General features: G+C 43.7%; 1 protein-coding gene across 1 annotated transcript; it reads right to left on the bottom strand.

The window, feature by feature from the left end:
* Positions 1-430: 430 nt before the first annotated feature.
* LOC115134524 (very-long-chain 3-oxoacyl-CoA reductase-A-like) lies at positions 431-24,014 on the bottom strand. Its single transcript, XM_029668588.2, has 11 exons — positions 23,705-24,014; positions 10,337-10,383; positions 9,640-9,715; positions 7,813-7,920; positions 6,481-6,545; positions 6,129-6,173; positions 5,360-5,394; positions 4,459-4,540; positions 2,051-2,116; positions 1,507-1,656; positions 431-595 (listed from the first exon to the last, which is right to left on the bottom strand). The coding sequence occupies exons 1-11, from the start codon at positions 23,880-23,882 to the stop codon at positions 440-442; spliced, it is 1,008 nt and encodes a 335-aa protein (XP_029524448.1). The 5' UTR covers positions 23,883-24,014; the 3' UTR covers positions 431-439.

Genomic DNA, 24,014 nt, shown 5'->3' with positions numbered 1-24,014 from the left:
ATTTTCATTAACACAATGTCACAGTATTATTCCATCCTCAGTGTGGAAACTAATATAAAAAAGAAAAGAAAAATCACATTTGACTGCACTTGGCCTTTAAAGGTTCTTCTCTACAATCATTTTTTGTCACATAGAAAAATAACTATTCCCTGTGCTGAGAGCAGAGTATGTATTTTTGTCGCAGCCACTCTGTTAGAGCTGCCGTTTTGGTTAGAGACGTTGTCGCTGAACCACTTCATTCAAAAGGACGTGTCATGTGGGGGCAATATGGGCTACAAGGAAGAAATCCGTTAGCGTCAACATACAAAAAGATCCTCAAAAACACACCCGTGAATCATTCAACATTACTAACTAATGGACAGAGTCAGGGCTAGTCAGAGTGGTTGTATGGTAGTTCTATGGTCAGCTTCCATTCTGTTATATGGGGGGGGTGTTGTTCTTATTCGTTCTTCAGCCTGTCACTCTTCCCGTTACTCTGGTTGGCCAGCTCCCTCAGCTTTCTCCTCTTCAGGTAGCCAGTACGCTGGGCTCGGTTCATCCTTGCCCCAAAGTAAATGACCAGGTTAATGGGCACCAGGACAGTGGTCAGCCAGCCCTGAGGACACACGGACAAAAGGTCAGAGGTTAGTTGGCACTCAGTGTGGACATAAACACATTGGGGGCGTAATCACTATTCAGTGATTCGGAACTGGTCGCTTCTACATGACAAACAAAATTATATAAAATAGGTCAGGTCTACACATCACATTTCTAAAACGGAAAGTTCAGCACCAAACGGAGGAACAACGACTGAAAAGGGAGGGGCTACGTGGGGTGTATTCAGTTAGGAGTCTTTCACACCAAATTGGTTTGATGTGGTTTTTCCAGAACTCTGGTGCGGTTACCCCCTTGGGTATGCGGTTCGCTGCAGGTGAGAACACAGTCCAGACCCCCCCCCCCCCCCCCGAGTTACCTCCCTTTCTCTCTTCTGTCCTTACCTCCCTTTCTGTTACTATTGGTTGTTTGTTGTTAACTCGAGATCTGAAACATTGTGCGTAGCAGAACATTTATGAGCGCATCCGACGCAGATTAGGGGAGACGGGGGTCACGTCGCAGTTTTAAACTGCTATTGCGCCGGTTTCTCCTGCATGTCGCTGGAAGACCTAAGCGAAAATATGAAGTTTAGGACACATAAGTGATCCTACTGTAAACCGATTTTTAACTTGATAACATTTGTCCAATAAACAAATGACCTGCATGGACATGTGGTTTTGATTACGCATCCCCCCCCCGTTTGAAGTCTAGCTTGGATTTGAATCGTGTGAAAACGCCCTTAGGAGATGAAGACTGTCGCAAACAGTGGCAAAACGTTCTGCAACTTATTGGACAAATTCAGGTAAGTCCCTCCAGGTTTTGTTCCATTTGGCTTACCATTTACTTCCTAGTGAATACACCCCTGGATTTGTCCAACAAGACATTTTTGTTTTCAAAGTTATCAAAACAGGGAGATGAGCGGTGGAGCCGTACCATGACTGCGTGGGGGAAGTAGCCGTTGGTCTGGTCCTGCAGTCCGATGGTTGTCAGCTCAGCAGCCACATAGCGCTCCGGGGTGGGCTTGTCCAAGGTGGGCTTCCTGATACGGGTCATCTTGGTCGCCACAAAGAAGGGCAGCACACTCTGGAGGACAGAAGTTGGCTTAAATTAAACAATGTATAAAAACACAGCAAACGTAGCCACGTTAAAAAGAGACGCGTGACAGAGGTAAACAGCCTTGTAGCGTGAGCCACAAAAACAGAGGCATGACGGTACGGTTCTGTGCTGAAGAGCAGTCAGGAAGAAGCCATACTAGCTGACCTTTGTGGAACTGTCACATGTCACACGAACTGGAAAGCAACTAGTAGCGAACAGCACCGTGTTCAGTACACAAAACATTGCTGGACTTCGCAGATAAAATGCCAGAGAAGCAGGTTCTTTAAAAAAATTTTTTTTTTTAACATAATACAAGTATCTGAATGGTGGCCAACATTGTGTCCTGCTGAATGTGGCCCAGGTGAACAGGAAGAGTACTCACCTGGACAATGATTCCCTTTGCCTTATACTCCTCCTGAAGTCCCCGGGAGAAGAAGTCCACAAAAGCCTAAAAGGAGCGAACAAGAAATACTGACCATTACCACCTACGAGAGAAAGTGCTTCCCCTACTGAACTGTAAGACTGGGATAACCAAAAAAATAAATGTATTTTTTAAACACAGCTTTGCCATTGTTTCTATATGTAACAAATCCTATGGAAAATAGGCCTGCAGTATGAGGATGGGCACCACAGGAGGTTGGTGACACCTTAATTGGAGAGGACAGGCTTGTGGTAACATCTGGAGCGGAATAGTATCAAATACGTCAAAACACATTGCTCCCGTGATTGATGTCATTCGCTCAGTTCTGGACATTATAAGCAGTCCTCCCCTCAGCAGCCTCCTGTGATGGGCACCAATAACACCATTTGTATTGTGCTTTTCTATACAAGTGCTTCACATCATTAAATAAAATAAATAGTAACAAAAGAACATTTTAAAAAAGAGGGAGAAGCACCAATTAAAATCTATAGAAAACAGGGTGTTTCCAAGGCGGATTTGCAATAAATGTGCAAGCCTGACCACCTCTGGGAGACCATTCCAAAGTCTAGGGAACTAAATGGAAAATGCCCGGTCACCTTTTTGTTTTCAACCTAGACTTTGGAACGGTCAGTGCTTTACCAGGGGACCTCAGGCTACGTTTTGGCTCCTACGGGAGAGAAGTTCTGCAATATATGTTGGGGTCTAAACCAAATCTAGCCTTAAACTTCATTTTTATACAACACAAAAAAAAAAAAAAAAAAGAAAGTGACTGGCAGCCAGTGTAGAGCAGCTAAAAAAAAAAATAGCTTTTTTAAGTGTGATGTCACATTTCCTGGTGCCAGGTAAAAGCAGTACTGCAACATTGTGAAATAACTGGGTGGAGTGATTTCTGACAGATGGGTACACAAAGATTTACAGTAATCTAGGCGTGAGGAAATAAAAACCATGCATAACTTCCTCCAAATCAGTCAGACTTGACCTACACTTCTTAGACGTTAAAAGGCAGGACCGGACCAGTCTAGAGCAACACAAGAGAGTCACACCCACCTCTCCAGCTGGTCAACAAGGACGTTATGATCAATAGTATCAAACACAGCACAGAGATCCGAAAGAACTAGGAGAGCGTCTACCGGCAGAGACGGGTCATTATTACGGACTTCCAATAAAGCCGTTTCCGTGCTAGGACGTGAGCGGAAGCCTGACTTCATACTCAAATTGATTGAAAAACAACTAACATCTTGGATAAATAAGGAAGCTAAGAGAGGAGTCTATAATTATTCAGGGAGGGGGGGGGGGTCTAGACTGGGCATTTTAATTAAGGAGAGGTCGGACCAGAGCAGTTCTAAAATAGTCTGGAAAGGAGCCAGAGGTCAGGGAGCCATTTACAATAGACAGAATGCTGGGGCCAAAAGTCATAACCTCTAGTGGTCTAGTAGTGATCACACCCAAGGGACAGGTCTTCAGTATCAAGGAGGGACTCAAAGGATCTGCGCAAAGGAGCACAAAGGAAGCAGTAGACAGTCAGGGTAGTTGTCTCAAGTGCCTCCTGACCAGAAACACTATGGGGCCCAGCTACTGTCAATATAGGATCTTATCTTTTCTGTAAAGACTCAAACAGTTTGAAGATATCAGGGGATGCAGGCATGGCATTGTTGTGTGTAAGACACAATAGTCTTCCACAGAATTGGATTGTGGAAGAACTCAGATCAGGGCAGCGAAGTAGTTCACCCTTGCCTCTTCAACAGCAACAACGTAACTTCTCAGATCCTTAATTAGCTCAGAATACTAGGAAGTAAGCAGGTCTTCCATTTACATTCAGCGTTTCCGAGTTACTTTTTAAAGCACGAGCGTGGCCATTTAATCAGGGTGAGCCACAGGCAGACAATTTTTGGGGGGTGGGGGGGTTATATCTGGTGCCTAGATAGCTAGTATTAGAGTTTGAGGTCAGGCTAGAGTGGAAGGCAGCCGGCGCATAGGAGAGAGAATCTGTAGAGTTCAAAATGTACTGGCACTCAAAACCATTAAAAAAAAGGAATAACCTAAGGAGGCCCGAGATGCAAAAACAGGAACTGAATCCATCCTCGAAAGAGCAAAGTGCTATGTAAAAAAATAAAAATCTTTAAAGCATAAGTTTCAGCTTTGCCTTCATCAGTGCTGTACCATATCTGCTGCCACAGAGTCTGAAGTCAGAGGACATGTCACCAAAGCTGTTCCACCAAATCAGTGTGAAGACTAACTGAAATCAGTGGTAGGGGACAGAAAAGCATACTCAGACATTGACTAGCAGTTGTGCAGTTAAACGATGCAATGTATACAAAGTGTGTGCATTTAAGGTGTAAACGTGTGGGAGGTCTAAGACTGGCACTTGCCTTGGAAGAGGAGTACACAGTCAGAAGAGGGACAGGGTACATGCCACTGGCAGAGGAGATGTTGAGGACCACACCTTTGGACCTGAAACCACAAAAACCAAAAGGGAATTAGAAGTTGTTTTTTCCTGCCATGGAGTGCCAAAAGAGCCTCCTGTCCATCACAAGAGTACAAGCAGCCTAGTACCACTGTAGACTGCCATGCACACACACTAATCATAGTCGCTGTGCGGGTTGCCATGGCAGCGGCTTGCTTACGCATTTAGCACTCCGGTTGCTGCAGTGATGTAGTGAAAAACGGGTTGGTTTGCCCCTCACGGCACCAAATGTGCCCCGCCTTCCCATTGGCGCAGAGAGCCCATGTGATTCGTCAGAGCCAATCGGAAGAGGGTGCACTTTGTGTGAATTGAAAAGCAGCTGGTCAGATCAGGGAACAAAGGGATAGAAAGAAGCAGGGTAGAAAGGCATCCTCTGCATAACACTGTTGAACTCCATGTCCTGAACATTTCAGGCCCATGTCTTCATTTCATGGTCATTCTAAAAAATAAAATAAAAAATGGAGAACATTTAGGCTTTTCTGATGTAAGTTCCAGCGTTAGGACAGCCTTGGTGCCGGCCTGTTCCTTTATGAAAAAGGAACAGCAAGCAGTGGGATGAAAGCTGAACAGACTGGTACCCAAAATAAAATTCGGTCTACAAAGGATTTGATTTAGTGTTTGTAGTTTTACAGTGCAGCACAGCTTTGTCATGTGGATGAGCGTGTAAAACCCTTTTTTTTTAATGATTTACATCCGAGACAACCTTTTTTGACCAGTCAGACACACTTGGACTATCAATAGCATCAAAAATAAATAAAAAGTTTGTTCATTTATAATGTGGCAATAGCACTTAAAGAAAAACTCACCTCTCCACCATTCTGGGTAGAACTAGACGAGTCATCTGAAACGGGAGCAGGGAAAGAAAGGTTAACTCCTGAACAAACAGTTCGATTACCTGACAAAACAGCATGGTCAGGAAGCACACATGAAGGAAGTCAAACAGGACACCATTATATGTAAATATTCAACTTCAAGACAAATTTCCATTTCCATGGATGCTAACACGACCTATACATCGTTTCATTTAAAAAATTAAATACTGAAATGGCAAGGGAATGAAGTCACAGGACCAACGAGGAAGTTCACATTACCACTACAGATTCCACCCAGCAGCATTATGGGAGATGTATAGCACATGGGTACATTTCAGCCGCGTAGGAGGCAAGGGCGAGCGAGAGAAGGAACGAGAGAAATCGGGGGAAGAAATGGTGGTGCGTGGGTGGGTGGTGAACACAGACAGCGTTGGTGTAGTTCACCGTTGCTCTGGGAACCACAGGTAGCGCGGCAGCAACGGTGGCGGAGAGGAAAGAGGATGAAGAGGAAGCGTGAAAGATGGGACGCCCATTGACATGCCACCTGCGCCACTGTACATTTACATTTAAGTCATTTAGCAGACACATTGTAACACTGAACTCCCTGAACTTTGCCGCAGACCGACAAAAGTGCACACAACCTGTGCAATAAAAATAAAATAGATATTCATCTAGTTTTTCAGCTATGGTATAGACATGCATAGCTGCCCCGTGGTATAGATTTATACACACAGAACTGCTACAGAAACAAGAGAACTCTTACCTGGCAAACAGAGGTCATGTTGACATTGATCATGTTGGTGATGAACTACAAGAAAAAGAACAAGGATCTTTGACACCTACTCTCCCCTCTTAACTCCAAAAGTGCTTGCTACACAAAGTACAGCTAGGAACTTTGGCAATGTTAAACAGGCAGCCCTGTTCAATATTGATATTTTGCCCAATTAAATTAATTTAATTAAAAATAAATAAAACGATGATCCGATTGTTCAAAAGAACAATTACTGAATTTGTCTGCCTGTGTAAAACAGCCTAATTGACACTCAATTGGTTTCGAAGAAGTCTCAAGTAAACATGTCCCTCAACTACACAGAATTAACTCCAGAAAAACTCACATTGTCCAGGTCAGGAATATGCAGGAAGTACTCAGGGTAGGGATAGGATATCCCCACATTATTCACTGTAAAATAAAAATAGAAGCCAACGAGGCCATTGTTACTGCAAATAAGAAAAATCTAACTGATGGCGTTACACTTCCGAACCACCAGGAGGCAACAGGACCTCAGAGAGCCAGGCATTCCATTTAAATAAATAGATTTTTTTTTTTTTAACGGGGCATATAACCGCACCTTAGAAACTGGAAGAGCAAGCCAAGCAGCACATGAACTTATATGCCCTCAAAGAATTACCTGAATGTGAGTCACACCAAGAATGTGGACAGGTATCACTTTCTGTACGAACACATCCTAATAAAAACGCCCAAGGAAATTAAAATGACAGTAGTAGGCGGCTATTTGTAAATGACGACGCTGCCCCAATAGCATACCACTCATATTGCTTTGGCTTCGTGTCTCCCAGGTAACTCCAGGGTTAGAACTCAAGACTGACTGTGGCATGTGTTGCTGTGTTAAGCAAAACGCTAACATGCATTCCACAACACGTTGTCAGTGTTCTGGAAATGTACTTAAAATAATTGCAACAATGACAGAATTTTACACTTCTGCACGATTATGGACAAATAAAAGCTCAATGGCAATAGTGTGTGCAAGCAAGAGTAGTTTCTCAGTGGTGATTATGAGACCGATGACAGTATGGCCTTGGCAGGGGAAGGATGTCATTGTAAATAAGAATGTTAACAGACTTGACTAGTTAGATAAATAATTAGTTTGTGGGTGAAATGTACAAAACATTAGTAACACCTGCTCTTTCCATGACAGACTGACCAGGTGAAAGCCATGATCCCTAATTGATGTCACCTGTTAAATCCACTTCAGTGTAGATAAAGGGGAGGAGACAGGTTAAATAAGGATTTCAAAGCCTTGAGACATGGATTGTGTATGTCTGCCATTCAGAGGGTGAATGTGCATGACAAAAATAGTGTATTGCCTTTGAACGGGGTATGGTAGTAGGTGCCATGCACACTGGTTAGAACTCCGCTTCGTTTTTCACGCTCAGTTTCCTGTGTGTCAAGAACGGACCGCCACCCAACTGTTGGAAGCATTGGAGTCAACATGGGCCAGCATACCTACGGAAAGCTTGAGACACCTTGTAGAGTCCATACCCGGACAAATTGAGGCTGTTCCGAGGGCAAGAGGGAGTACAACTCAATACTAGGAAGGTGTTCCTAAAGTTTTGTACACTCAGTCTAAAGAGAGGATAGTGTAGTGTGGGGACAAGTGGTATACACAGCCACACGGTGACGAAGGCCAGACCAAAGGAACACCTACCCAGGACTCCGATCTCCAGTCCAGCCAGTCCAGCCTCGATCTTGGGGTAGATGTCCGACAGGCCAAAGTCCACAGCGATAGTCTTGGTCTCCACCTTGTACTGAGTCTCTGTGGACAGGAGGCAAATAAAGAAGATCACACTCAGCAGTCACCCCATAAAAACAGATGGTACCCTTTTCAACACCAAATATTCCATTGAAAAATAAGCAGTAAAAAGACAACTTCTCAAACAGGAGAGGGCGCTGCGTACCCACTAATAAAACCTGAAAACACCCGATGCTCTCCTTCCATCGATATGCCTGCTGCAATTAGCATGTATAAAAAAAAAACTTGTTTGTCTGATGGGCAACCCGGTAAGTTCCAAGAGGGGAAAAAAATCCCAGGATGTGCCACTCAGAGGGATACGCAGGCAAGCGTTACCACTGCTGGATAGGGTTGAAATTTCCACAAGAGAGTAGAGAAGTCTAGTGGAGAGATACAAGGCTGGGCTGGAATATCCCCATGAACCGACACACCCTATTCATGAAGCTATATTTAGCTCGTGACCTTTTTTTTTTTATATCCTCAAAGCGTCCAAGACTGAGGGGGGGGAAAGAGTTGGAATTAGTCACAGGGTTTGTTATGGTGATTGGGGCTGCCAGATTAAATAGGTTTGGGTTACCAGGTTCATTGTGAGCCAATTGAAGAAAAAAGGTGACTAGAGGTACAGAAAAGGTATAGTTTGTTGGCACAGTGATTGGGGATGGCAGATTTGGGGGGGGTTAAGTTGCCAGGCTGATTGAGCGGGAGGAGTGCCAGCGGTTTGGAACCTTGAGCCCTGCACGTGACAACCCATCAGCCCACTCAATCGTCAGCACGACAGGGGACATTGCACCCAAGGTGAAGGCTTAGAGACCAGAATCCAATCGCTTTTACGGTTGCATTATCGGAAGGCTAGAATGTCTAAGATTAGGGTGCCATTTTCCAAAATAAAAGGAGCATTCATTCAAACGCAATGAGGAAACGAGACCACTGACTTACGCAACCAAACAATTTGTCATTTAAAATGAAAACGCGCCTTTAGTCAGTGTGCCGGTATCCTTTATACATTTAATATACGGCACCTGAGAAACAAAATTGCACAGCACTGAGAATTTCAGGGTCTTCAGATAAACTAAATATACAGCCAACTCCACACCCCAAAAGTGAAGATAAGGGCTCCACCCAGCACAACACAACCAGAAGAGGACTGGCCACCCTTCATAGCCTGGTTCCTCTAGGTTTCTTCCTAGGTTCCGGCCTTGCTTGCGGTTTGGGGTTTTAGGCTGGGTTTCTGTACAGCACTTTGAGATATCAGCAGATTTAAGAAGGGCTTTATAAATACATTTGACTGATGGATGAGTGAAGGGCTAAGGGAATGGGGGCAGACATGCGTCAAGGCAGGCCTGCCTATTTGGACATCCTCAACTTCCATGCTTTCCTGGAGTGCGTGTGCTCATCCCAGTGTCCTGTAATGACATACAGGCTAGCCTTTTAGAGAGGGCTGGGGAAGCTTTTTACAGTGGCCATATTTTGTACATCAGCAGACAGAGTTGGCTGACGAGGCACACACTATACTCCACCAATTAGCATGTCCAACAGACAGGTGCTTTAAACACCTTTAACTAGGCAAGTCAGTTAAGGAAAAAAAAATCTTATTTTCAATGACTGCCTAGGAACAGTGGGTTACCTGCCTTGTTCAGGGGCAGAACCACAGATTTTTACCTTGTCAGCTCGGGGGTTTGAACTTGCAACCTTTCGTTTACTAGTCCCAAGCGCTAACCACTAGGCTACCTGCTGCCCACTTACCAAGCTGCCTGGCGACATCATCCAGCTTGTCCTGGGAGCGACTGATGAGAATCATGGCGAACCCTTTACGGGCGAGCTGAGAAAGGGGAGCAAGAAAGATGGGATGAGTAGACTGGAACAGTACACCACAAGCACTGAAGACTATATTGAAACAGGGAACTCTGCGGTTCTTTAAAAAAAAAACGGAGAGACTTACTAGATTCCTATTGAACCATGTCACGGTTACCTCAGCCAACTACGGTCTTGACAGAGCCTTCACTACTGCTCTAAACACATGCATGGCCCATTGACAAGGGTGCTCCAACTCAACATGGAATGTCGTGAGGAGCTGAGTGGTAGCCTTGTTACCACAGCTCTTGTTCTTCCATTCTCGTGGAGACGGGAAATCCCCCAACCCCACAAGGATAGTAAAACAAGAAATTCTTCTGGGTGGGAACATTACCCAGAAGGACAAAGGCTATTTTTAGCTTAGGGGTTAGGTTTAGCGTGAGGGTTACAATTAAGGTCAGGTGTAAGGGAAAATAGGATTGACTGGAAATTTTAGGTCACCATAAGGACAGAAAAAAAACAAGTGTGGGCGCGTGCAAGAATCCTTTTAAAACAATAGACCTGGAAGAGCCCTCCCTACCATGGCCTGTGCGTCACTAAGCTTTTCCAATGGAGGAAATTAAATAAAGGGGTCATGCAGGAAACTCACCTCCTCCGCATAGACTTTACCGATGCCGTCTGTGGCTCCCGTCACAACTGAAGAAAAAAAAAAAGAAAAAAATAGTACTCATGGTTGCATGTTTCGTACAGTCGTTTTGGACCGATGCCTCGACTGAGCATTCAACTCAATACAGTCAATGAGAGCTGATGAAGATGGTCCAAAGTGCATTACAGTGGCTTGGAAATACAATGCCATTCAAAAAGAGGAAAACTAAATGAGTAGAAAAAACATTTTGATGTCACCAGATGACGTTAGCTAGCTAAGATTGAGGGGAGGCCACCAGATTTTAGCTAACCAATGTTAGCATTGCTAGCTATTTTTGACTAACTTTGCTAGCTAGTGACAACATTTCCATCTGTCTAAAGGAGAGTTCACATGCTGCTAGCAAAGTCATTTCCTACTAAATATATGACTACTTTGGCAATGTCACACCTGATTTTAAGGAACTATAGTGGAATTCAGACAGTGCACTTTGGACCACTGATGTCATAAGGTCACCAATTTGTGGTGCGCTCTGGATAAGAGCGTCTGCTAAATGACTTAAATGTAAATGTAAATGTCATAATTTCGGCAACAGTGGAATGTGACAGTCATTCTGGACAGAGGCGATCACCACTTTGGTGCCAATAGGTTCAGTTTTTTTTTTTTTTTTTTTTTAAATGCAGCCTGGCTCCAAGTCACTAGATAACAGTGTATAACGCTAACATGTAGTGGGGAATATACAATATATTGGGGGTCCAACATAAAGTAACACACACGTGTCATGTAATTTCTGTCAAGGCTTTCAAAGAAACCAATTGCAGAGAAAATTCTTGTCTTAACCGAAATCATGACACGCCTTCATTTCTGGTCAGACTGCTTCTTTGGGGGATGCAAACAGCAACACAGTACTGTAGCCTTCAAGGGTGACCGGATAGCAAACAGTAAAAATAAATGACAAAACCCAAATCAGCTGAGACGCACCCAACAACCTTGTTCGTCCATTATCATGTGGTACCGAATAAAAACGTAAGTCTAAATGTGACCATTAAGCTAAAACTACATTTTAAAACAAGGCCTCTCGACAATGCTCTTTTACAGTTGCCTGAAGAGAGTTCCATTCAAAGTGGTAGCAAGAGACTAGACAGTGGAGGTAAAGGAGGATGGCTAGGAGGTACAAGGAGTCCGGACGGATGTTCTGTGTCATTCTCTGCTCGCTTTGTCAAGACAACGTACAGCTATTTTTAGCCAGCCTTCTGCCCATCACCCCTATTCCATGCCTGAACAATCGTCACAGTCTCACACACCCCTCTTGCTAACACTAACCAAAGCACCCAAATACAGGATTTTTAGGGTGGGAAGCTAAGTGGGCACCAATACGTACTATTCCCCCAGCACAAACCATTGTGCACTATGAAATAGCACAGAGGAACCAACCCAGGGTTGATGAAAAGATTCAGACAGGTAGTAGCCATTCTTTGGCACAAAGCTGGAGGGGGAAACAAGGAGAGGGAGGGGAGGAATGATGACGAACAAGGAGCACGAGAGAAAGGAGGGGAGGGAGGACAGGGATCCTAGGGGCGGCTAAAAATAGAAACAGAGAGGAAAATAACAAGTGAGTGAAAGGAGGGAGAAGAAAGAGAGTGCAGTCAAAAGTGGAGAGAGAAGCAGATTGTTTTCCCCCGCCCAGCTTAAGAATGAAACACTCCTTGGCAGAAAAGCCTCAATGGGCAACTGACTGTCGCATCAGGCTGAGACGGTACACTCCCCTGTACAAGGGGCTACATGCAGAGTATGGCCAGGCTAAAGATGACAGTATACCAACACATCCCTCAAGAGAAATGCCATAGTGAGCTTCTGTACATGAGCAACAGAGGAAATGTATGCTAGATAGTGAACCACGCAGTTGGTCGTGAGATCTGGTGTATTCCTAATCCGGCATAGGAGAGTGCATGATGCCTACACAAATTGCACATGTAATTTCATCCGAGTTTTTATTAAATGGTCGCACATCGTTTTGTGAACGCAACCGCATAGGTTCATTATGACAAGGGCAGTGTTGTCAGGACTGGAAGTTCCTGCACTCAAGGACTCCTTGAACTTCCTCCCCCGCCCTGCTTCACCCGAGACTTGACCCAAAGTTCAGGTCACATACACCTCTCAGCAACACATTCTCTTTCGGGGAACAACGGCCATACAGTCCCATGGATTGGTTGGATGAACCAACAAAACCAGATGGACAGAAAAAGAGAACGGAATGGGCCGGGGGTAGGAGAGGTTCTGAATCTGCACCGACTGCATTCCACGGAGATATTAAACATGTGGAACAAAGGGTATGCAACTCACTAGAAGTTAAATGCCGATGGAATCCCACAGGAACTGTAGGGCACATGTTTTTTTTCTCTCCACCTGTCAGGGGATGAGTAGTGTCTGTACACTCAAGTGCATTACCGCTTACACTTTCACCACTGCGGGTTCTCATGGTCGCCGGAATATAGTGTGTTCATGTGGGACTAGAAGACGGGAGACTGAGGGGTATTCACAAGACACAGGGTGAGTGGGAGGGAGGAGGAAGCGCAATTGGTTGCATACCACGCCATCTGCCTACAGGAACGGTGAAGAGGGCAATGGGAATATGAACTGGGTTTTGAACCCTGATTCCACCTCCACAAAAAGACCATTGCTGATTCAAGTTAGTCAGATGGTTTTGCAGCTCAGTATGAAATGTAGCCGCTTCACGCCTCCCTTCTGTAACTCCTGAAGGGCTACACCGCTCCCTCATATCATAGAAGAGAACCATGTGCCCTCAAACTCATTTTGGAAAGGATGAAAGGACAAATAAATAAAAAAATTGGCAAGTGGATATCGTAATTCATGGCACCCGCACTGTATAGGTGGCACGTCAGGATCATGATTCCCTATGAAGTGCACTACTTTGACCAGAGCCCAAAATAGGACTCAAACGTAGTGTACTATATAGGGAATAGGGGGCCAGATCATATGCATCCACAGACTTTACATCCAGTCATCCCCATTGTGTTGTGCGCTACATCTACAATGACAACCAATGTTAAGACTTGCATTTACTCATGCCAACCAAAATACTCTGATATGTAACAAACTAAATAAAATAGATTCAACTCAAATCTGTTAAGACCCTGGAATATATATATATATATATATATATATATACACATTTAAATAAATATTAAACACCACCCATTCAGTCAACATTTCCACACATTAGATCCGGAAAGGAACATTGTGTCCCAAATTTCCCCATTGTTAAATTCACACAGAGCAGGATTTTAAAATTACCCTCACGTGAGCATTTACGGTCAGTGACGGCTGCAGACAGGAAGGAGCTCCGCGAGCAGGCACACAAGTGACACCACAGCGACTGACGTGCCTAACACGTCAGTCGCTGGGGAGCGGTCTTTGTCCATGGGCACCTTTCTACTGTTGAATTTGTTTTATTCCAATTCTAAAAGTTGACAGAGTTATTTTCCTTTTTATATGAACTCAAGCAACTTAAAATTAGGCACTAATCTATGGATTTCACATGACTGGGGCAGGGCTGCAGACCACTTGGGAGCCAGGCACAGCCAATCAGAATTTTAATTTCTACCCACAAAAGGGCTATATTACAGACAGAAATAGTCCTCAGCACCCCCTGGTTACACTTGGTCTGTAGTGGAGGCCGGTTGGACATGCTGCCAAATTCTTTACAAACAAGGTTGAAGGCAACTTATGGTAGAGAATTAACCATTAAATCCTCTGGCAACAGTTCTGGTGGACATTCCTGCAGTCAGCGTACTAATTGCACACTGACAAAATTACACATTTTAGAGTGGCCTTTTATTTTCCCCAGCACAAGGTAATGATCATGCTTTTTTTTCCAGCTCATTAAAAACATGGAACCAACACTTTACATGTTGCGTTAATATTGTGTTCAGTGTAGAATGTCTCAGAGGCTCCGATGTGCCACTCCCATCTCTATAGATTTACGACAATAACACATTTTCAAGTTATCCCCTGGGGGGGGGCTTAAATTGCACTCGGCGCTACACATCACGTCGCTGCTGCATATCGACGTTCCCACCTCAGATGCACAGTGGAGCTGCCCCTGCCTGTCGCCTGCTCAATATTCATATTGAGGGCTAAAAAAAGGAGCACGAGTTAAAAATAGCAGCGAGGAGCCGAGCGCAGCCTCGTCTGGTTCTCGCCTGCCTGCCGCAGCACCTGAATACCAACAAGGAAGGAATGGACAGGGGGGGGGGCAAAACGGGGTCTACTCTGCAATGCATCCCAAAAGAAAGTACAGAACGGCATTGGAGCAATCATGCTCATTTCAGCATCCTATTGCAGCACCGTTCATGGCTGTATATAATATAGCGCTGCAGCTCCAGAAAAACTGCGCAAATCAAAATGGGTGCCAAACTAAAAGTGGATCTCCATCCCTCACTAAAGCCCAATTAACATTCGTGGAGAGGATGCGGTCCTCCTGTTGCCCCTCTCCTTTCATCAGGAGCGGTTAAGTCATTTGTCGTACCCCTGTCCCTCCTATCAACGAGCCAGCCCTCCCCTTGCCAGAGAAAGGTGTGGGGTAGGGAGGCGGGCTGCAGTAGAAAACCCAAAGCGACCGCCATCCCTGGCTTCACCCACCTCAAAAAGTTGCTTTAAATAGCAGAAAAAGCAGCAAGTCACGTGGGCAAAAAGTCTACAGCTACTGCTTTATGAGCCGAGAGCAAAAATAAATCTACTTCGAGCCGCCCACGACCAAATATAGCGTCTATATTTGAGTACAGTGTGTAAAAATTCCCAGTCATGCTTGTTATTTTTCTTCATATCCCCCGTGAGAAGTTGCGATAACTTACTAAAAGAAATAAATGAATTCCTTCAATCTCAATGGGCAATAAACTGCCGCAGATATGAATTTGATGACCAGAACAGGCTTTCCTTTACAACAGTGTAACTATGAATCCCAGTGGCGGTCAGTGCAGTTTAGGATGCGCGATAGGACGATTATTTTTTTCATGAGCATGGCCTTATGTCCATTACAGCATGTTGGATGACTGTCATTCATATTCCAGTCACCCAGTTCAATGTAACATCGATAGGTTTAGGCTACTATATGATACTCAAAATGTTCCCTATACCCATCATAAGGTTGCGATAACCTAGCATATTAATGAAAATGTGCAATGTAGGTGCACACAGGTCGAGATTAACCTTGTGCGTGACTGACATTCAATACGGCTTTTCACAATCTTGCCTGCATCTAGCTTGTAATCATTAGTCCAGTGGCAAACAAGAGTTTCTATTGGACAAATTCAGGTATTTTTTTTATCCCCATTTCATTTCACATTTAAGAAAAAAAAAGGAAAAACAGAAGAATCAGTAGAATGAACACACCCCTGATCATAACAGCCACCTTGTATTCATTCTAGCCTCCTCACATTTTCCCTTTGTTAGTGGACTTCAATGTACAACACATCAGCTGTATGTGACCAGGCAAAAAAAGCCTTTCCAAGCAAAACCATATCATAACCCCTACACAGTTGTCACCATATTAGCTAAAGTAACATCCTAGCCAACATAGCTTGTAGAACTAAAGCATTAGTAAACACACTACAATCATGCAGTTACTAGCATGCCCAGGTGGCAACAAATTAATACAACCAAAAGCTTACCTTGACTTGGAAGAGTTCCAGTATTGTGTTGGATAGTCAGTCAGCTAGCTAACATAGCATCCCTCTGTTTGAGCCACTAAACTAGCCAGTTGCATTTATTTTCTAGCTAAGTGAAACTGAAAAACATAAAAGAAACTTGCATCTATTTAAGAAATCTATTTGTTGAAACTGTTGAACTATAGTCTTTGAGTCAACTACTCATCACATTTTATGCAATGCTAGCTAGCTGTAGCTTACTCTTTCAAGTAGTAGATTAATTCACTGATCCTTTGATTGGGTGGAGGACATGTCAGGTCATGCTGCAAGAGCTCTGCACTTCCGGAGGACATCCCCCATCCTGTCATAATTACTGTGTAAGTCTACGGAAGGGGGTGAGGCGCAAGAGCCTCCTACGTTTTGTATTTTACTCAATGTACCCAGAGGACGGATGCTAGCTGTCCTCCGGCTACACCATGGTGCTACCCTACAGAGTGCTGTTGAAGCTACTGTAGACCTCCATTGCAAAACAGTGTGCTTTAATCAATTTGGTCATATGTTATCCTTTAGATAAAACCATTCTAAATATATTCACTTCAATGAATTTCCATTTTTATGAAATTCACTGAGGATGGTCCTCCCCTGAGGAGCCTCCATGATGAATCCCTGTCATCTGCAACGGTTGTCCATTGCAACGTCACATTACCTCCTGTGGCACCTGCCAATCATAAAATCTAATTTTATTGGTCACATACACATATTTAGCATATGTTATTGCGGGTGTAGCAAAATGCTTGCGTTCGTAGCTCCAACAGTGCAGTAACAACTGTAGAGCACTACAATTGTAAATAACTACGGCGGCACATTGCATTAAAGTCTAGACTTGAAATTGTAGTTGTCTAGATTCAGATGAACGTATATTAATGTTACCTAACCTTAACTGCAAGACAAACTACAACTTTAAAAGGTTTCTGGTTTTTCTGCAGAGGGGTACCAAAGTGCACTAGAGAGATTTCAGACGCCTCAACAGGAGACAGCAGGAAAACCCAGTAGGACAGCGTTATGCTGCTCAGACAGAGTCCGAGAGATCAGAGCCCATGTAGTGCCATTTGGGACACAACCCTTGCTTCAGTTGAACCCTAACCCAATTCCCATCTTACATACTCTTCCAATAAGGTCTTGGTTATCAAACATAGGGGAGACAATACTCCTCGTCGACATTGTGTAAAGCTCTGCAGTTAACACTTTTGCCAAGGAGGTAATCAATAACCCAAACTCAACTGTAGAGCTTCACAACGTCAATGCAGGTCTTTAAAGCTTTCCGTCAACGCTGAGCAAATCTACACAAGTTTCTCAGACAACCAAGACATCATAGGAAGTCTTTGCAAGAGGAGAATTGGGTTAGGGTTCAGAGTTACTGCCTAGGGATGTACCGATTACAAAACCCATCAACTCAACTGAAAGAGCCTGGGCTTTAAGGAAGTTAATTTATGATGCAATACAATCACAGGTTATCACATTGTGTTGTGCATGCAAATGCACTGATGGACTCTGGTTCTGGGCATGTTGCGCTACCGAAATCAACAAAAACCTTGTGCAGTTCTATGCAGTGAATAGTATTCAATTCACCCCATTACAACTATACTGCTAAGGTGGGCTCTCCTAACTTGGTGAAATGTACTTCATGCACCTGTGCCCTTAAGCACTAACAGCACCCATTACTAAAATAAAAAGGTGGAATTTATTTTAACCTAATTTAACTAGGCAAGTCAGTTAACAAATTCTTATTTTCAATGACGGCCTAGGAAGTGGGTTAACTGCCTTGTACAAATCTGTCGTTCTGCCCCTGAACCTTGTCAGCTCGGGGATTCGATTTTGCAACCTTCCAGTTACTAGTCCAACGCTCTAACCACTAGGCTACCTGCCGAAAAAAAAAAAAAAACCTGGCATTAAACAAAAGGAATTTGAAAACAGCAGGTTTACACCAGTCTCATTCATACACGTACCGAATGGTCTGAACAAGTGGACTGGAATAGCAGTATTTGTTTGATTGCATTTCTTTTTTTGAGACTAAGTGCAAACATGGGCTATTTAAAAATATATTTTTTAAAGAAACCGATGGAACTTCCTTTTCTAACAAATAAAGTAACACGAGTCGTGACAGCGGAGCGAGAAGTGGGGGGCTCACAGAGGGCAAGAAATGAATGAGAAATTGATAAGAGGGATAGAACAAGAGATGAGAAAGGCTGGCTTTAGGAAAGGAGTGACGGGGGCTTGAAATTAAGCGCTTACAGCTTTCTCTACCCAGCAGCCCCGGCTGCAGCACGTGTCACAGCGCGTGTTCGTCACATGAAACGCAACGCTGCTCTCCCTCCCGTCTCCAACCATCCACCCCTCCCATTTATAACACTAGGGGGAAGCACATTCACAAGCACAGATGGAGCTGCTGACCCTTCCTCAGTGACCGGCACATTTCATTCATATACAGTACCAGCCAAAAGTTGAAACCTACTCAATAAGGGGTTTTATTTTTTTTACATTGTAGAATAGATGGGCACATCAAAACATATGGAAAAAGTGTAAGACAAATAAAAATACATTTTATATTCTTCAAAAGTAGCCATCCTTTGCCTTGACGACAGCTTTGCACCCTTGAATTTTTCCTTAACGCATTTCAGCCAATCAGTCGTGTTGTGACAAGGTAGGGGTGGTATACAGAAGATAGCCCTATTTGGTTAAAGACCAAGTCCATATTATGGCAAGAACAGCTCAAATAAGCAAAGAGAAATGACAGTCCATTCCGTCAAGACATTAAAGTTAATCAATCCGGAAAATAAAGAACGTTTCTTCAAGTGCAGGCGCAAAAACAATCAAGCGTTTTGATGAAACTGGCTCTCATGAGGGCCGCCATAGGAAAGGAACACGCACAGTTACCTCTGCTGCAGGAGGATAAGTTCATTAGTTAACAGCCTCAGAAATTGCAGGCCAAATAAATGCTTTAGAGTTCAAGTAACAGACAAACTGTTAAGAGGCATGAATTAGGCCTTCATTTATTTTTTTAAACCTTTATTTAACTAGGCAAGTCAGTTAAGGACAAATTCTTATTTACAATGAAGGCCTAGGAACAGAGGGTTAACTGTCTTGTTCAGGGGCAGAAAGACCGATTTTTACCTTGTCAGCTCGGGGATTTGATCTTGCAACCTTTTGTTTACTAGTCCAACACTAACCACTAGTGTGCCGCCCCCAAATGGTCAAATTTCTGCAAAGAACCCACTACGACAAGACACCAAGAAGGAGACTTGCTTGGGCCAAGAAATGCGAGCAATGGACATAAGACTGGTGGAAATACGTCCTTTGGTCTGAGTAGTCTAAATTTGAGATTTTTGGTTCCAACTGCCATGGCTGTGTGAGACGCAGAGTAGGTGAACAGATGATCTCCGCATGTGTGGTTCCCACCGTGAAGCCTAGTGCTTTGCTGGTGTGATAGTGCTTTGCTGGTGTGATGGTGCTTTGCTGGTGACACGGTCTGATTTATTTAGAACTCAAGACACTTAGCCAGCATGGCTACCACAGCTTTCTGCAGCGATATGCCATCCAATCTGGTTTACGCCTAGTGGGACTATAGGACAATGACCCAACACAACTCCAGGCTGTTTAAGGGCTATTTTACCAAGAAAGAGAGTGATGGAGTGCTTTATCAGATGACCTGGCCTCCACAATCCCCCGACCTCAACCCAATTGAGATGGTGTGGGATGAGTTGGACTGCAGCGTAAAGACAAAGCAGCCAACAAGTGCTCAGCATATGTGGGAACGCCTTCAAGACTATTGGAAAAGCATTCCAGGTGAAGCTGGTTGAGAGTATGCCAAGAGTGTGTAAAGCGGTCCAAGGCAGAGGGTGGCTACATTGAAGAATCTCAAATATATTTTGATTTGTTTAACACTTTTTTTTTTTTTTAGTTACTACATGATTCCATGCGTTATTTCATAGTTGATGTCTCCGCTATTATTCTACAATTTAGAAAAGAAAAACCCTTGAATGAGTAGGTGTCCAAACTTTTGACTGGATGTGCATGTTCCTTACAATGAATGAAACACAGCGCCTATTCATGACAAGTACACCAACTGAAAACCTTTTGACATGTCACTTTCCAACAACTTTCCCTTTATCGAAAGACAAATTTCCGCACAGCCATAGGCTGTTGCCATGACAGTCATAACCAAAGTAAAAAGGGTCCTTTACATTCCGGAATAACTGACCAGTCTTCCATGTCACGCCGACACCAACTCCTGAATGGCTACACCCATCCCTTATAATATGTAACCTGAATAAACTAATTCAGCGATAAGGGATAAGAGAAAGGGATAAGACGAGCTAGAGGTTGTGACAAGTTGCATGTCAAATGCCCTGTGGGAAGTCTCTGCCCCTCAACGGCTGAAACACAGCGCAGAGAACCTAGTGGCCCTAACGTTGAATCCAATGTCAATTACCTTTTCAGGAGCCACATCCTAAGAATAACCTTTCAAAGTCTCCTACACCGTAGCATCATCCGTTTGGTTAGATTTACAGAGGCAAAACCCCCCTCCCCCTAAAATCTTACTCCTTGGTTTGATCCATGCCTCTAAAAAAGGAATTAGAAGCTTCTGTACTGCCCCCCCCCCCCCCCTCCTCACACATGCAATGTATATAATCTGCAACACACTGGTAACCTTATGCAAGATGTGCTGCTCTGTGAACTAATGAAGAGGTGGGGAGAATTTCTGCAAGACAGACCGGTCGAGTCTAGAAATAACTTCGTTACGTCTCAAATAAATTTTTAAACCTACAGAATATCTTGGTCATTTCTAAAACACCCTCAACTATTCATTTTCCCCCAAACCACAATGTCACATTTTTGGATATAAATCTGTTACTTATATATGCGTAGATCACTTGAATTTCATAACTATTGGAGGACACTGCATACCACATAAGATGTTATCGTTAAGCAAGGAGAACAAGAGGGGATGCCTCCTTGAGTCAGGCAGGGTGTATGACTCCAAACCTACCACCAGGGGTCCCCTCCACTCAGGGAACACAACAGCATCGCTGGAGCATCCAAAGGAACACCAGTGAAATTCTTGCATAGCCCGTAAATCAAGTATGTGCACAAGAGATGTAGCCAATGTACTGGCAGGCTACAGCACGATACATATGAAGGTTGAAAAGGGGGGCATAAAACAGAATGGAGATTTGAGAACGTCTCCTTTCTTTAATGAATTTCTTCACTGGTGACCTTTTAGTAATACTCTCGGGCCTGTATCCCAGAACCAGATTAAGCCTAGTCCTGGTCAACAAGTGTGCAATTGAAAAATCGTGTTTTTGTAAATGTACTTTTAAGCCAGCTGTCTGCATATTGCAAGACATGGCATATCCAAAATGTGACAGTCCCGTTCTGTGAGCTTGTGTGGCCTACCACGTCGCAACTGAACCGTTGTTGCCATGTGGCCTACCACTTCGCGGCTGAGCTGTTGTTGCTCCTAGACGTTTCCACTTCACAATAACAGCCCTTACAGTTTGACCGGGGTAGCAGGGCAGAAATGTGACGAACTGACTTGTTGGAAAGGTGGCACCCTAAGACAGTGCTATGTTGAAAGTCACTGAGCTCTTCAGTAAGGCTATTCTACTGCCAATGTTTGTCTATGGAGATTGCATGGCTGTGTGCTCAATTTTATACACCTGTCAGAAGAGGGTGTGGCTGAAATAGCCAAATCCACTCATTTGAAGGGGTGTCCACATAATTAACCTAAGTGTGAAGACCTAATTTACAAAAGTGTATGCATACACCTTTTTAGTCCAGGACTTATGTCCGAGAAACCTTGTCCAAGATCTGTTGGTGTGATTTAAACAATGACCATATGAGTTGGCAAGAGAGCACAAACAGATGTGGGATCAGGCTATAAGAGAAGAGGCTGTAAAGTGACTTGAGAGTGAGCGAGCATGCATGCGTGGTAAACCTGGCTGCCAGACCTGTGCTTCAGGATCAGGAACCAGTTTCGCCATGCCCTGGGGCATTATCACCTCCAACCGCTGTGCATACTCTAGGGACTGACATTGGAAATTAATGTGAGAAGAGACAAGTCAGACTGGTACTCCTATGACTGTTGGTTTCAGGGTGAGGCATGCATATTTCACAAGAACAAAAAATACGAAGGTAAGCACTTTAAACAAAAACATAGCACCCCCACAAAAAACAAAATAAATCCAATTATCAGTCAGAAATGATGAATTATAACATTAGTATATAGTGATGTGGGCTAGCAGCATGCCGAACCTCAGAATGTGCAACAATAAATTCGGAGATGGGCTGCAAGGGTTATATAAATGGTTACATTCAAGCGACCAGTCAACGTGAGCGCCAAGACGTGATTTTGGGAACGTGTCGCAATATATGACAAGGCAATGACCGATCACATAGCTAGACCGCCGATGTACACTGGTACCCCGACGCATATAAACCAAGAGAACATCAAACTATGCCATTACGCATTCAATAAGCATTCCACCAATGCGACACAAGTTGGAATCCATCTAACGCACATGACATTCATTTTAAACCAAATAAACAAAGCCATCAAACCCCAGAAACAACTTTAGACAAACGTACGTGGTGATGCATAGATAAAAGCGTAGCTTTAAAAACAATACACTGTCATCGTTTTGGATAAGAGAACGTAGAGGATGGTATGGGGGGCGCTCGGCAAATTGCGCAGCAAGACGAGAACGAGCTTTTGCTCTAGACGCAGCAGTATTCTCGAAAGACAAGACTGGATAACTGGGTCAAGATAGGCCAAGGCTATTTCAACGAGACTAGGCTCCACATTATGCAAAGGCACGATCCTAAAATGTCTTAACAGCGAATATACTCTTATTTGACCAGGACGGCGACAGAAGCCCCTAGTTTGAACAAAACAAATAAAACTTGAAAAAAAAAAACACAGGATACGAGTTAGACCAAATACAGCTGGCTGCTTAGAATGTGGTTAACTCAAATCAATTTCAAGCTAATCAGATAAGAATATCGAAAAATTAAGATCAATCCATTTGATAACCCATTTTAGGTAGCCTATTAATTGCGTAAACAAAAAAACATATGGCAACATTGCACGCATGACCAACATATAGCCTGGGGTATATTATAAACTGTTGAATAACCTATGAAAATGTTAACATTACAGAGAGGAATCTATATTTGGGGTAAATCCTAATATAGGTCACGTCTTAATTGGGCATATATATATATATCAGGTGGATGGGCTAATTTCGTTCACTTTGCCGCTGGATGAATTCTCACCCACATATTACCTATCTCTAAATGAGCGCACAACCTGCGGAATTTGGTTTGTAGTTTATCTGTACTGGACATCTTCATCCTTTCGAATGGACGGCGAAAAACAATGCTGGTTCGGGGTCTGGAACTTCGGGTGCTGAAGTGCGGCTGTTGCACACTGCCAATAAACGTGATCTTGTTAACATGTTAGGGCGTTTACGCGATAGTCCTGATACACAACTTAACTTTCTAAAGTCGGTGATACGTCAAATATGATGAGAATGCAGTATTTTCGTTGATGTATAATAAAGTTGGAGTAAATAGCCTAATTTTTAAATGTTCTTGTCGAGCTCAAGCCTTCGTGACTTTTTGTCGTAAGGAATCCATGTGACCAACTCACCTGCCCATTTGCCCAGTTTCGGCGAGAGCAACTGGCCATTTCCCCAGACCCAAATCCGAAAACCTTGGACGAGTCGGTGGAGCACCCACAAAGACAGTGAGGCCACGGTGAATGCTCCGACCCAGAAGAGTGGCGTCTCGACCACAGGAAGCATGTCCTCCACGTTCAACGAATACATGACAGTTGTTTTTCAGTGACTCTGTGGAGACCTCAAATTTAGGCAATGTGCTCTAATTTCAAGACACAATGTGCGAATCCCTTTATAAGGAGGTTGTAGCATCACACTCCCACAACACTAGTCTATCCTGAT

This window comes from Oncorhynchus nerka, linkage group LG9a (genome assembly GCF_034236695.1).
Source record: "Oncorhynchus nerka isolate Pitt River linkage group LG9a, Oner_Uvic_2.0, whole genome shotgun sequence".
NCBI lineage: Eukaryota > Metazoa > Chordata > Actinopteri > Salmoniformes > Salmonidae > Oncorhynchus > Oncorhynchus nerka.
The sequence above is the reverse complement of the archived record's forward strand: the minus strand, read 5'-3'. Positions and strand labels throughout refer to the sequence as shown.